Here is a 14,960-nt window from a genome sequence, read left to right as displayed (position 1 = left end):
TGAAGCTGTTCTCAAACTGATTGTGTAGTTTCCAGACCACCCTGACTACTAGAGGAGAGGAAGAAACCCCAAAGTCTTAGTGGAGGACAGTGAGAAGTCAGCTGGGGGCCAAGCATTTGCCCTGAGTTACCTGAGAGGGATAGACACCCTTGCAGGTGATGAAGATCTGAGCTCTCTTTGTACAGATGCCGGTAAGGACCTCAGGGCCAGCGACTGAATTTTTAGCTCTCAGTTCCAGCTCCCTGAACTTTTACGCTTCATTAAGCCAGGAAAGGAATAAGCCAGCTAGTGACTGGAGAGAACCAATTACTGGAAATGATTATGAAACTCTCTACACACGGGCATAAACGAGGAAACAAAGGAAGGCTTTGGAGCCTTCAACAGCAAAGGACGTGACCAGATACGCAGGCCGTAAATCCAAGCACGGAGGAAGGGAGTGCAGGCCTGCGGTCAAGGCCGTGAGCTGTGGAGGTGGACTGCACTGCATTCAATTCCCAGCTTGCCCCTTCCCTAAGAGGGTAACCACTGAATTTCTCTAGCTTCAGTTTTCTCACCTGTAAAATGGGAATTCTTATACCTACCTTACACAAATGTTGCATCAAGTGCGATAAGGGAATGTGACAACACCTAGGGTAGGGCCTGCTGTGGAGAGATCCTTTATACATAGTTAACGAGTAGATGCATGAGAACTGAAGAGTTGCACCCTAACCTGGAGAACCTGCTTGATCCTAGGAAGGTCAGTGCTTCCCTGTATCTTGGATTACAAATCTCCGTGGATGCTTCCCTGATTCTAGCCTCGGGGGCAGAATGTCTCCCTGGCCCTCATCCCAGTGACATGGGCATCATGCTAGCTGGTGATATAAGATGAAAAGCTAATCACTGACAATACCCAGGGGTGGGGTTCCCTGTTTTGCCTCCAGCCTTTTAAGTCAGCCGCTGCTGCCCCATTCCAGGATCAGTTAGCCCATAAAGGAAAGCTGTAAACTCTCGGGGGCTGTCCCACTTCCTTCTTGGCGAACATTTCACTCACATCTTATCTTCGCTCAGCTCCAAAGTCTCGGCCCTGAAACTCTGATCTTGGCTCTGCTCCGGCCCTTGAACTTGTACTGGCTCCTCCCACAGGTGGACCTCAGCTTTCCCTAAAACACCCTGACTTGGAAGCCTTTCCTACTCCTGGAAGCTGCCCCTGCCTCCAGCCACTTGGCCAACACCCTGCTGGGCTAGTCCCCTCCGTCCCCCAAGATGGGGTTGTCAGGCAGGACGTCCTAACAGCTGAATCTCAGACAGAAAGTACTACAGGAGTTTGGAGGACGGGGAAGGCCAGAGAGGGGTGGTCAGGGAAGCTTTTGAGGAAGAGTGGGGTCTGATCCTTCACATCAGAGTAGGGACAGCGGAGTCTTGTAAGGTTTTATGGCTTAGTGCAGGGATTGGCAAATTACGGCTCTACAGCCAGATCCAGCCTGCTGCCTGTTTCTGTAGATAAAGCTTTGTGGGAACATAGCCCAGTCATTCATTTATGTATTGTCTCTGGCTGCTTCTGTGCTGCAAGCACAGAACCGAGGAGTTGCGACAGAGTTGCGAGGCCTGCAAAGTCTAAACTATTTGCTATCTGGCCCTTTACAGAGAAGGTTTGCGGACCCCTGGTTTAATGTGTCAAGCTCCCCCAAACAAGGAGTGATCTGAGGAACCCAGTCCTGTGAGATTGCTTCGCCAAAATACAACAGTCCAAAACGCCGGGGAAGCAACGTGACGTCCCCACCCCCAGAGCTAACCACCATACACCTTAGCGTAGTGAAGCCTCCAAGAACGCCTGCACAGAAGGACTGTTTGTTGTTTAATCCACATTTCCCAAACTTCTTTCATCTACCAAACCTTCTTTTTCTCAGAATACCTCTTAACAATCCTGAGAAGCCAGCGTTCTATGGACGCCTCTGGTGAACACCAGTTAAGCGGAATGATCCTGCATGGCCTGGGTTCTCAGGCCATCCCTGCCCCTAGTGAGCTCAGTGACCCTGGCTGAATTACATCCCCTCAGGGCCTGCTTCCTGTTGGGTGAATGGGATCGCGGGGGCGTCCTGTCTCTTACATGTTTTTCAGGTAGGTCACTGAGACAGTGTGCATGAAAATAGTCTGGAGCCATGACTGTGGGGTCATTGATTTTTGACAATTAGTTTTGCTTTGATACGTTGTTTAGCAATGGTGACGTGGAGAAGGCACTAGATCAAGGTCGTGGGTTCCCTTTTCTTGTCTTCACTCTGCTGTTACTAACTGGGTTAACTGAGTAACTTTAAACAAGTTACTCCCCACCACAGGGCCTCAGTTACCTCACCCTAGGCTGAGGGTTAATCTCTAAGGATCTACTAGCTCTGAAATTCTATGATTCTATTTGGTTAGATTCATGCAACTTTCCTACTTTTCTAAAACAACAGTTCTCTCTGCAAACCGCAGAGACTGCGTCTCCTTGATTTTCTTGGGACGGTGGCTGGGTTCAGCACCAGCTCTGTGGCGGTATTAACAAAGGGTTTCTGGTGCTGCTGATGGTTTGGGAGGCAGGGCTGAGCCTCCTGGGAATGTCTACCCAACAATACTCGACTCCGCATTGGACTTTCTCTCCCTTCTCTTCCATTGCTCAAAGGCTGCTCTGCCTGAACACAAAGTTCCAACGGCTGGGTAAAAGATTTGGCAAAATAAAAGGGCAGATGTGACTCCTGAAGAGACAGTAGGACCAAGGATGGAGCGAAAGTCCCCCAGCAGGCATGAGATGAAGTGGTTGTAAAGCAGAGTCCACATAAAGTTCCTCTCGGCCACCCTTCTCTTATCCCTCCCCAACCCCAATAACTATTTTCCAGCTTGATCAACAGCCCTTGATAGCGAGGATTTATAAGCAGTTGAACCAGAGGACCTTTATGAAGAAGGTGAGAATCTACTTAAAAATACCCTCTTCCCCCACGAACTGAGGAAAATCCCAGAAAATCTTGACTGGGTCAAAAGGTCTACTGCATAGAGTATGGGGCCAAACGGGGAGGGATGATTTGAGGAATGGGTGTTTTTCCTGTTGGTCTCTATGTAGAAACCATCTGCCTAGGGACTCATCCAGGGGACTCCCAACTGAGGGAGGATTCAGACTCCACAGAGGCCACTGAGCCCATGCCCTGCCAGTCAGCCATTCAATCACAAATATTTATTGGGGGCTGTACTAAGTTGGAAGTTCTCCGGGGACATAGTGAGAAGGATAAAACAGAATTACTGCCCTACAGGAGCTTTGAATCTACTTGAGAAGGCAAGACTAGTACACGTGAATATAATTAAATGTGTGCAGGAGGCTGAGTGCTAACAAACATCAGAAAAGGGGCCACCTAGCAAGGGCTGGGGTGATGGTTCAGAATTTGCACTTCTCCACACTGGTTGGAAGCCTCTTATATTTTCAAACCTCCAGGAATGGAAATTCCACACTTTTCCTAGGTGGCCTCCATCAGTGTTTAATAAGTCCTTTCTTGAAGCCTTCTTTGTGTCATACTGTCACCTTTGCTGTGGAAAATGTTTGACCTTCCTCAGCCCAAGGATGGTCAGCCTTTGCTTCCCCAGATGGCACCCCAGCTCCATTAGCTTCGCCTTGTCAGGTGGAGGAAGGGTGAGAAGAGGGTCAAAGTGTTTGGTCCTGGTCCTCCTTCCACGGCGACTGAGCAGCTTATCCTTCCATTCCTCAGGGTCCGGGGTCCCTCTCCGGGACACTTAGGCTGGCATGGATAAGAGAAGAGTCATCCTGGAGCATCTTCCCTTCCCCATGGGGCAGCTGGCCTGGCTGGAGGCTCAGCTCCAGGAAATGTGTCATGTGAATCAAGGTAGCCCCTGCTGCCCTTTCTGTGTCCTGAGCTACGCAGACACAGAGCATGCTGTCAGGGTACTAGGCACTGAATGTGATTCCCCAAGAACCACCCCCGCTCACCGCAAGCCTTTGAGAACTTCCCAACACAGAAGAATTGCAATTGAACTCTTAGATCGACAGGGATTGGGCCAGGCCTTTGGGCCCCTGGGTCTGTGCATCTTAGCCTCCTCCACTTGCTCCCAGAAAACCTCATCCTTTCTTTGCCAGATCTAAACCTCATGGAGCACTCACTTTAGGAGTGTTTAAACCTGGGCACGTGGCTGTAAGAGACTTTCAGCTAGGCCATGCAGAGCGTGCAGATGTAGCTTGGCCGCACATCTGGGCCCTGCACGCCTGCTGTCTGCTGCTCATGTGGTTCACACACCTGAAGTTAGCATATGTCTTGCCATCCTCTGAAGAGCTTCTCCTTAGGCTCTGGGATGCCACTGACACATAAATACAGAGATGATTTTCCCATTTGATTATAAAGAAACCAAGGCCAAGAGTGATTAAATGGCTCAGGCTAGAATTTAACTCTTCTACTTCCAGAAGTCCTGGCACCAACTCCAACCCCACCCAGTCCTGAGGGTGTCAGATGGGAACAAACACACCCCTCCCCAGCCTTGCGGCTACTTCAACTCAACTCACTGGCCCACTTTCTCCAGAGCTTCCTTTGCAGTAGAACAAGAGTCACAAGCGTAAGCGGGAGCAGCGCGGTGGCAACAGGAGTCAGGATCCAAGAGATGTTTTTCTCTTCTGGAGAAGCACTAGGGTGGAAGCAGCAGGAGGAGGGTGGGAAGAGCACAGGCGAGGGGAGGTTGGAGCTGGATAGGAGATTAAAGACCATTTGGCCCTCGCCCCTCATTTTACGGGTGAGAAGCTGAGGCCAAGGCAAGCTGGCTGCCCTCATTCCTATGGCGGGCTAGTAGCAGAGCTGGGACTAGATCCCCTCTCTTCAAGTTCCTGAGCCTTGAATCCTTTCTCCTGCTCCTCCCCGCTAATGTGCCATATAATGGGAAAGAGGACGAAGAGCCAGGGAATCTACCCATGGCACAGTATCCTTCCTCCTGGCTTCAGCGAGTCACTTCCTCTCTCTGCAGCTTCTGTTCCTCATCTTTAAAAAAAGTCCCAAAAGTTCCACCTAAATATTCTGTTATTCTATTGTTTAGGTTTCTGCTTGAAAACCACAGGAAAATACTCAGATAGCATTCTTCTAGCAAGGACCCTTGGATGAGGGAGGGTGTCTGATTTTTCTGTCCTTTGCCCTTTACTGTCTTGTAGTTACAGCGGCAGGGAAGTGAGCACAGACGACAGCTCACTGAGGGCATGCCAGGGAAAGGGGCAGATGGGGAGCCGCCGCCGAGAGGAGGCCTGGGAGCTTACCTATTCATGGAGGACTCCTTGCCTGGAGGCTGCAGGGGCCCTGCTCCCAGGGCCTGGCTTGGTGTTGCTTGGGGACCACTGTCTCCAGCAGGCATGTCTAGGTCCCCTTCAGCGCTTCCCTCCACAGACGCCATCTCCATGCTGGTGGGGCCCATGGTCCACACACCTGCAGCTGAGGTGATCCCTTCAACGGAGCCCAGGGCTTGTGGCTTAGAAACCGACGGTGCTTCTTGGAGGGTTTCCCAAGCCCACTTTTCTGAGACCAGGGTTGATGGCCTAATGGTCCCTATGACCTTTCTGGCTGCATCCAGGGTTATTCTGACCCTCTCTGTTTCCTCTCCTGGCCTCTCAGCCTCATTAGTGGTGGTCTCCCTCCCTTCCTCATTGGCCCTAGCCCCATTTGCTACCGAGCTGCTGGTGCCCCACGCCCAAACACCTTCTGTTGTAGAGGACACGCCTCTGATTGCTGAAGCCAAACTCTCTGGAATGGGGACAGTTGCCCTGACGGAGCCCTCCACCCGGCTGCCTGTCCCTGGAGCTGCTGCCCTAGTTGTTCCTGGGGTTTGCCTTCCCCTAGCCGAAGCTGTCGTTTTGCTGGTTCCTGGAGTCAGAGCAACTCTGTCCCATCCTGTCCCCTGTCTTTCTATAGTCTGGGTGGCTCCTGGGGTCCATCTGTTGGCCGCTGGTGATGCTGTTCCAAAGGGTGCACTGACAAGCTCAGCAGCGGGAGTGGCTGTGGGGCTGGCACTGGAAGGGCCTGTGTGAACAGGAGAGGAAGGCCACATGGGAAGGCTATCGGGGCTGCCCACAGGATCTAGCAAAGGATGCCAGGCCTGCAGTGTTTCTACATCGAACGCAACCTCACTGAGCCATGCCGTCTTTGGCCAACATGTTGGATAAAATAAAAACTTGGGAAAACCAGACGTATTCTCTGGTCTGTTGCAAATATTGACATTTTATGTTCCTGTCTCCTTCTTTTATGCCCACATATTCACTATCCAGCTCTCCAGGACCACCATGCTGCCCCTTCCTCAGAGGCCCACAGCCCACTGTGTACTGCTCTTCAAATAGGAAAACAAGAGAAACTCCCGTTGTGGTAGAGCAGCACCCTCAGCAGACGGTTAGACAGCAACATCTCAAAGGACAAGTTCACTCAGTCGCTTGTCCCTGCCTGCTGCCTAAACATGCCGTCTCTCCTGTGGTCCGGCCTTTCACAGCCGGGATGCCCTTCCGCAGCCTCTGGGTGCCTGATTCTGGATCAGCTCTCCGGACCCTGCCACACAGGACATGGACCTGCTAGCTGTCGGATGTTTGCTGAGGGGCTCAGTCTTAGGAAGAGCCCAGTCCCAATTCTGTCCTGCCCTTACCTGCTCCGCATGTCTGAACAAAGAGACATCACGACCATAAGAAGCCACGTTATCCAATTCACTACCTTCTTGAAACTCTCTCCAAATACACATTCTACAACATTCTGGGGGAATTAGGTGGGAAAGTTTACATGCATTCATCTGGGAAGCTTTTCCTAATGTCTACCTTCCTTCTGAAGGAGCTTCCTTCTGAAATGAACGCCTCCTTCTTAAAGTCCTTGCCTTATCCCCTCTTTTCGTCATCACTCCCCTCATGTTTCAAGTTATCTTGGACCTCCAGTCTTCTCTTGCCTCTCCTTCCCAGCTTCGCTTCCCCAAGCCCGACCCCCAGCCATCAGCTCATACCTGCAGAGACGGTCAGATTCATGCTGAAGAACAGCACGTGGTTTCTGTTTCCGAGGCCACAGCGGTAGCGCCCCACGTCATCGGGGGACAGCTGGGACAGCCTCACCACAAACAAGCCACTCTTCGGGAAATCTGCTAGAGCCACGCGGCCACGGTAGCGCGGGTGAGTGTAGTGGTTGGTGGACACGATGGTGTGGCAGATCCACGTCAGGGGGCTCAGGCGGCACCAGTACTTCCTCTGGTGCCTGTTGATGACCAAGGGGGCATAATGGCACTGGATGGTGACAGTTCCCCCTGGTGGTCCAGACACCAGCCTTGGGCCCTTCAACGCATTTGCAGCTGCAGGCAGAGAAAAAAACGTCAAGGGAGAGGGAGGGCTGAGTATAGTTACTGTTTGGGGAGTTACAAGCTCCAAACTCCACCAGGATTAGGAGACAGGTCAGAAAATGTCTTCTTGAAAATGAAGCTAAGAAAAATCAGTACAGAAATGTCAGCGCTGAGCCACTGGTCAAGAACAGCCCTAAGGTATGGAATGGAGCTGTATCCAAGAGATGAAAACGCAGTGATGATCTTACCCACTATCTGGCTAACACGAATCATGTGCCAGCTGTTCTCATACGAGTCCGTCCAGAGCCTGAGTTCATTCCACCGTGCTCCAGTGCAGAGGTTTAAAAAGCCGCCATCTAAGCACCTGTGAGCGGGCTGAGGCAACATCTGACAGAAGGGCTGTGGTTTGCATGGAGTGTAAAGAGAGATGTCAGGTAGTAAGAGCAGATCAGTGTGCTTTCCACTGAAAGGGGAGGATGCCCTGAAACACAAGAATCCTGGTCTGCTTGGGGGGTACACCCCCACACCAGTGGTTACAAAATATTCACACTGATCACTTTTCTGTAGAAATGGAAGCAGCCAAGCGCCCCCGCCCAAGCCCAGATAAGCGGATTGTGAATACGTCTGCTCGGGCAATGGGCATAAGGCATAGCTGAACCACAGTGTGTGGCATGCGTACTGAATGACTTAAATTTGATCAGGTGCAAGCAGAAACAAAATATTCTTTCTCTCACTGCCTCTTCATACTTGCTCTGTGGACTTTTCTGCCCCTCGATGAAATTTTAGGCATGATCTCGGGTACAGTAGCTTTCATAGTTTCACATGGATAAGAAAAAGCCTAGTCTAGTCTAACATTATAAATCCAGTCCACTCCAATGACTGGTTGCCGCTCCAATCCTTTATCCACTTGAAGCCTTTTCCTTTCTCCCAGCCAGGCTTGGAGGCCTGCCGTGGGGGACAGGGACATGTTGGGGTTTCCTACTTTGCTCTACCCCTTCCTCTACTCAAAACTGCTGTTTCAGGCCCCTCCAGGGTTGGGTATGGAGGGGAGAGAGGAGGTGATCTGCTCTTGGTGCCCTCTGGGCATAGCAGATGTCCAGGGCTCCTTCCTTCTCTTGTACCTCCCAGATCTCCTTTCTGCGGCCTCTGGCTGCAGTTCCCTCCCGGTACGAACGGCCTCTCCTCCTGCTGGCCTTGTACCACTGACTCCTCCACCACCACCAAGGCTATTGCTTCTGCCCCTCTGCCCCTCCTTTGTGGGACAGTCCCCTCTGGGTGGCCCTCTTGGTGGAGGCCCCAGGCCAACTCTTTTTTGTAGGTCCCACATTTGGTCATAGGAAGCACCCCTTTGTCCTGCTGTGAGAAGAAACGTGGGACATAGGGCAAGCTTGTTGAGTGGCGTTCTAGAAGTTCCTTCTCTTACTTGGCTTGGAGTGAGGGGGAAGCGATCCCTCCTGTCCCCCAGGGCAGATGGAGGAGAGCACAATACACTGACATCTCTCCAAAACAGCTCTCGGTGAGCTCTTCTACCCTCTGAGGACTCTGCAGATGGCTACGTGGTGGGCTGCTGTGGGAAGAACCAGCTTTGCAATCTCCGCCATAGTCCTCCGCAGGTGGTTCAACAGCTTGCTTTTGGATCTGGGTGCCTGGCATCTATCAGTTTGTTCTATGTCTTTAGGGCTACTGAACCCAAGAAAATTCAGTTTAGTGTCCTGTTCCCAGGACCAGCTACATAATTTGTGGGACCCAGTGCAAAATGAAAATGTAGGACCCCTTGTTCAAAAGTTAATAAGGATTTTACTATGGCAAAAGCAGAGCACTAAACCAAGCACTTGGTTTAAACCAAGCACACAGGGCCTGTGTGACTTCAGAAGGCACATGCCCAGGAAGCTGGCCCTGCCCGCTGCATATGTCTTGAGGTCTAATTATAGGAAGAGTTGAGGCCATACATGCAATGGATGTATCGATACTCACTGTGGGTTTAACTAAACAATACACCACCAACTATGCTACTATTGATAAAGTTAAATGGTAATTTATCATTAAAAGACAAGAATATTCCCAATTACAAACAAGGACCATCTCAGGACAATAGTGATGGTGCCCTGATAAAGTGTTCATAGCCCAGATTTCAGGAATTCTCGTGATCTACATGTGGCACGTGCGAGAGTTGTTCTGCCTCGTTAATCAGCAGGATGGGACAGTCCAACTTTGCAGTCGAAAGCTGATTAAGCATCCTTAATCAACTCTTGCAATGCACATTTCTTTCTTTTATTAATACCAAATTTTACACACCCTTAAGAACTCATTTGGTGGATTACTGATCAGTAGCTCTTAGTTATACATAATTAAGGTTTTTAGAATTTTTTTGTTAGTCACCTGTGAGAATTAAAGGAAGGGCTAGCATTTTAGCGTCAATGCAGGTGCCTGATGCAAATTCTCTGCGTCTCAGGGGTGCCCCTCTTCTCATTCCCTGTCATTATCCAGCAGGTGTCTATGGCTCTGGCTTCCCCGGGGAAGGCGAGAGAGGCCTGCAGTTGGAGGGAGGCCATCGCCTGGAGCCTGACTTGGTCTAAGAAAGTGCAAGAGGTGGGTAGCAGAACAGAGGGAGAGGACGGCTGCACCTGCGATAGATCTCGCCTCCTGCAGGCAGAGGGGCGAGAAAGGTGTGAGTGTTTCCTTGGCCCAGAGCTGGGACCCGGAGGGGAGAGAGCTAGCCCACAGCCATCTGAGGTGGAGTCTTCTGTGTGGAGGGGCCAAAGCAGAACCTGGGACAAAGGGAGGAGATGGCCATCAGGCCATCTAAGGGTCCCCAAAAGTGCCCACAAGAGGAAGAGGTACAGAGCCAACTCTAAACTTCTGCCAGGCCAGAGAGCTCCAGGCCCTCCCAGCAAATAAGAGCTGCCTGCCTCCTGCCTCTCCTCCCTCCTGCCACTGTGACCCCGCTGGGGTCCCAAGGGCCAGCTTCTAGAAGGGGAGAAGGAGGAGGGAAGAGAGAAGGCAGCCACCACACCTCGCTTCCTGCCTGCCTGACTGCAGGCCCCGGGCGGGTGAGGGGGCATGTCTTTGAATGAAGATTAAAGTGCTGATCAAATATTTAACTAAACACTTAAAATTATTAAATTTAGAACGTTTGAGACTGAAAGGAATTAAGTTAGGCCTATTACCTATATGTTAGCAGGGAAATCATGGGCCTGCCTGAGTTTTCATCTGGGGGCAGGGGAAACCTGCTCCTACTGAAAAAATTTAAAGGAGGCAGTGGAAAGTTAAATTAAAGAGATGGTGTGATTATACCACAGACAGCTCTTGCTTAAATCTTAGCTACTTTTGATTCACTTAAATTCTGATTTGTTTATAAACCAAACATACTTGTTAATCCTTCTTTTGGTATTTTCATAGCATTTTCATTCATTGATTAGTCCATTCAACAATTATTTGTTAAGCATCTATTTGGGACTAGGTTCTAGGCACCAGACACGCTAGGTGCATACTCACTACATTCCTCAGTGGCTCCCCATTACCGTCAAAATAAAACCCAGACACCACAGCATGGAGCAGGGCCATTTGTCATCCAGCCGGGTCTGTACCTGGCCAGCCTCACCACACCAGCTGGCCGGGACCCGCAGGGCAGGGATCCTGTCTTTCATCCATCTCCTGGTGCCTGGCACATAGTAGGCCCTCTGTAAATGTGTGTTGACTAAATAAGTAAATGCATAGATATAATTTTTATTTACCCATCTAGTTTCTCTGTAGACTCTGAACTCTTTAGAGTAGGGTGGGTTCTTCATCTTTATGTCCCTAGTATGGGCCTGGCACTTGAGTGCTTTTAGAACGTGTAATAATGTAATAATGGAGCAAGGTTGCTTCTGTCTCTTGCATGCCCTGGAACCCTTATCTTGCAAATGCAGCTGACTTCCAGAAGAGAGTAGAGACGTAGGGAATATCAAAAGAGTGAATGTTCTAGAAATCATCAAGTCAGGCATATGCCCTCCCATGTGAGCTCTCGCCTCCTGCCTTCCCCCAGGGCCCGGATCTGACACATGGCCTTGGATCCCAAGAGAGAAAGCCGTGGATATGCCAAATGGAGGAGCCCGCCAGGAATCTCTGCAGCCTGGAAGGCGTGGGTCTGGTTTTGCAAACTCTGAATCTGGGCTGTGTCTGGCACCCACCTTGCAGCAGGCACAGCATGAGGAGGACGGGCATTTTCCATCCTGCCCTCTGGTTGGTGACCTGCAAAAAACAGCGTAAACGAAGAGGCTGAGAGGAGGCAAGTGAGCAGCTGGGTGGGCAGCAGTGGGACCTGGGGCGAGTACCTTCCTGCTTTGGGATCTCAGTTTGCTCAGCGCTGGGGCTGGATTAACTATATCTAAGAGCAGACAGGAGCCGACCTCTCAGAGAGAAGCAGTCTCCATCCTCAGGCTCCTAAGCAGGCACGTTTGGCGTGGGTCACCACCACCAAGGCTAAAATTCCCCTTCCCTTGAGGTTTCTGTGTTCAGCTCCCGCACCCATGTGCCAGCGGGGAGCTCTGAACGTGGGGGAGTGTTGTGTAGTGGAAAGACCACGTGCTTGAAGTTTAAACCTTGGCTGGAATTGTGGGGCCTCGGAAAGGTCACTCAGCCTCGGTGACTAGTTTCCTCCCCAGGGGGCTGTTGTATGACTTCAGTGAGACTGCGTTGAAGCCCCCACAGTGTGCCTGGTACAGAGTGGCTCCCTTCCCCTTCTCTCTTCACACTTTCTTTCTTGCAGAAGGAAAGTTGATTCCTTCAAGGGGAACTTGCTGTTCGCTGGTAGTGCGCCTCCCATCAGAAACAAGGAGTGAAAAATCAACTCTCAGGCCAAGTAGTCATCTGCATGAGGGTCCTATTCGGTTTTTTCTCCACAACTTCTAGAAAGCCCTCCCTGTCCCCCCTCCCAAGCCCATCTTCCCACTGCTCTGGTCTCGCCCACTGGCCTGGGGTGCTCCTTGAGGGACTGTGTGTCTCATCTCTCGGCCTCCAGGCTCTGAATCAGGCTCCAGCATGCTGCGGGAGCAGAATGCACAGCTGCTGTGAACAGAACCCACCGCTCTTTTAAGACACCACACTGATCGCCATTCAGTGCTCTTTTATTGCTTGCTGATTAAAAAGACAGAGGTTGTACATTACACTTCTTTTGTATTCCCCATAGGGGGCTTTTCATGGATGCTTTTTGATTGATTAAAAATCTGTTCTTTGAATATATCTACTGCCTGCAGTTCCTGGAACCTTTAGTTTTTTTTGTTTGTTTGTTTTTCTTAAGCAAACTGAAGTTAGCCGCGTTTTCTCCTTCCTCCTCAAACACATGGCTCAGTAACGGTCAGAACAGGCGCTGCCAGTCACTGGTCTGGCCGTGGGAAGGAGCCTCACCCCCGCCCAAGTAGCCTAAGCCACACCAGGCCACTGGCCAGTCTGGGACACAGGCCAGAGGCGGAGAAGAGGAAATGTGGGGAAAGAGGCAGAGGCAGTTGGAGAAGGGGAGAGGGAAGGAAGGGTGGGAGGTGAAAGAAAGGAGAAGGGAAGAGAGGAGAGAAGGAGAGAAAAGCAGTCCCCTCAGCTCAGCTCTGCCCAGCCATCCCTGCTGAAGCCTTTGCCTGCTCTATCCAGGGAGAGCCCGAGAGTAGTCAGGTTTGGAAGAGTCCATGGGCTCCTCGGGCCTCCTCCTCTCTTAGCGACTCCCCTGTCTTGGGCACGGCCATGGCAGCCTTTGGCCTTCTGAGCGCCTGGCTCCCTGCCCTCACCTGGAGCCTCTCCCAGGTGAGCCTGCACCTAAACCGTTGTTTGAGAACGTTCACCAAGCCCAGGCGCATTCTGACACTGGCACCCAGGCTCCCCGAGCTGGTTTTCCTAAATAAAGCGCCCAGTGCTGCTGGCAGCACGTGTTGGGGCCAAAGTCTCCGCACCACAAGGCCGGTTCCTCTGAAGCCCGTGGGGCGGCAACCTCTCCAGGGGCAATGAGGAAGCACAGAGCGTGAGATACAATGTTTCCAGGGAGTTATCAGCCTTGATTGGAGGCTGCAGGGATAACATTCAACGGATGTCTCAGGTCACCCACCCTGCCAATGACCTTCAGAAAGCCTCTCCCCCGGAGACAGGGAGCACGAAGCCAGTAGCCTGGGGCACTGTTGGAGTGCACAGCATTCTGGGGAATGAGGGCCACTTCCGGGAACTCGTGTGCCTCGGTCCTGCTGGGAAGGGGATCTGCCTCATCTTCAGCACAGGCTGGTGTATGACTCCCCAAATCCCTACTCCCCCCTGAGCCCTACTTCTCTCCTGTCACCCACCCCTGGGGCATCAATCAAGAGAGGAAGGAGCCAGTGTGGTATAGAGGGAAGAGCACAGACCCAGGATTTGGGAGGTTTCCCTTTGCCTGTGGCTGACACAGTGACCTCGAGCAATGCACCTTTCCTCTCTAGGACAGCAGAAGAGCTTTGACTGTATCATCTCCACGTTTCCTTCTCTTTCTAATGTTTGCTGGTTCTAAGTTACTCAGGGGCCGCTATGGAATCGTGCACTCTGGTGGGAGGAGAGTGAGGGTGAGCAGATGAGTAGGCATGGAGGAGGGAGATGCTGTGGCCTGAGCTCCAGAATCCTTCCCTGGCCTCCTGGGAGTGAGCCCAGCCTGCTCCGGGAAGGGCCCTTGAGTGCACGCGTGACAGCTGCTGAGCGACTCAGCACCCAACATTCGGAGACCAGATCCCGGCATCTGGGGAGAAGGCCTCAGCTCACCTTTTGTTCTCCAGGCTTAGCTGGGGCTTCTCCATCCATCGCAGTCCAGAAATAAAATCCACTTGAACTTTTCTTCTTCTCTCTTTGAGATGCTGGTGTTTGGATGTCTTCTAGTTTCTTTTCTTTGAACCTCGAGACTGAGAAGGCGGTGTTGGTGTCTTGAAAGCAGCTGGAATGAGCACTTGAAGAACCAGGTGCAAGGTGTAGCTTGGCCACAGACCCTTCCACAACCGGCATCAAGTCCCTTCACCCTAGGCCTTGGTTTTTATTTCTTATAAGAGGGAGCCAGTCCTGGTCCCTGTCATTCTTATTGCCACTTATTCCTGCAGAACTTTTCCAGGGGTGGTGATGGTAGGAAACACACAGATCCACATCCTTCCACCCCTCAATTCCCCTCCACTCCAGGGTGCAGACTTTTCAGGAGGTCCCAGCTTTACCAGCCCATTCTGGCCTCTCCTGGACAAGTGATGCAACAACCTGGGCCGGAGAGAAAATTCAGGAAAGGAATTCCCCTGCTGTCTGGCTGGCAGCTGGTGCCTTCTAGTTGACCTGGCCCCTTCAGCTCCCCTGAAGAGGCAACTGGATCGCTGACTCTAGTTCAACTGCATGCCTGGAGGTTACAAATTCCCGCCCGGGACAAGGCACAGGACAGTAAATGAGACACTCTCCATGGAAAGAGAACACTGACAGGTGCGGTTTGTCCAGATGCATGACACACTTAAAAAATACCCCAATATTTCCCTTTGGGAAATATTTCACGGGTTTGTTTTTTTCCTTATAAGAGATGTGATCTGCCTACCTCTGTTGGTTTTAAGCTGACATTAAAATGGCTGGCACAGCCTAAGCACTCAACCACGAGGGGCTCCTGGGGATGGAGGTGCCGCAGACTACAGTGAAGGACTCTCCCCAGGACCCCTGAGACACAATGT

At 51.4% G+C, this 14,960-nt stretch overlaps 1 protein-coding gene across 1 annotated transcript; it reads right to left on the bottom strand.

Annotated features, from left to right (window-relative positions):
- Positions 1-3,703: 3,703 nt before the first annotated feature.
- On the bottom strand, positions 3,704-14,070 carry FCAMR (Fc alpha and mu receptor). The gene is made up of 6 exons (XM_058538137.1): positions 14,032-14,070; positions 11,457-11,517; positions 6,961-7,299; positions 5,249-6,005; positions 4,514-4,632; positions 3,704-3,873 (listed from the first exon to the last, which is right to left on the bottom strand). The coding sequence occupies exons 1-6, from the start codon at positions 14,068-14,070 to the stop codon at positions 3,704-3,706; spliced, it is 1,485 nt and encodes a 494-aa protein (XP_058394120.1).
- Between the last annotated feature and the right edge of the window lie 890 nt (positions 14,071-14,960).

This window comes from Diceros bicornis, chromosome 4, assembly GCF_020826845.1.
Source record: "Diceros bicornis minor isolate mBicDic1 chromosome 4, mDicBic1.mat.cur, whole genome shotgun sequence".
Lineage (NCBI taxonomy): Eukaryota > Metazoa > Chordata > Mammalia > Perissodactyla > Rhinocerotidae > Diceros > Diceros bicornis.
This window is presented reverse-complemented; position numbering and strand designations above follow the sequence as displayed.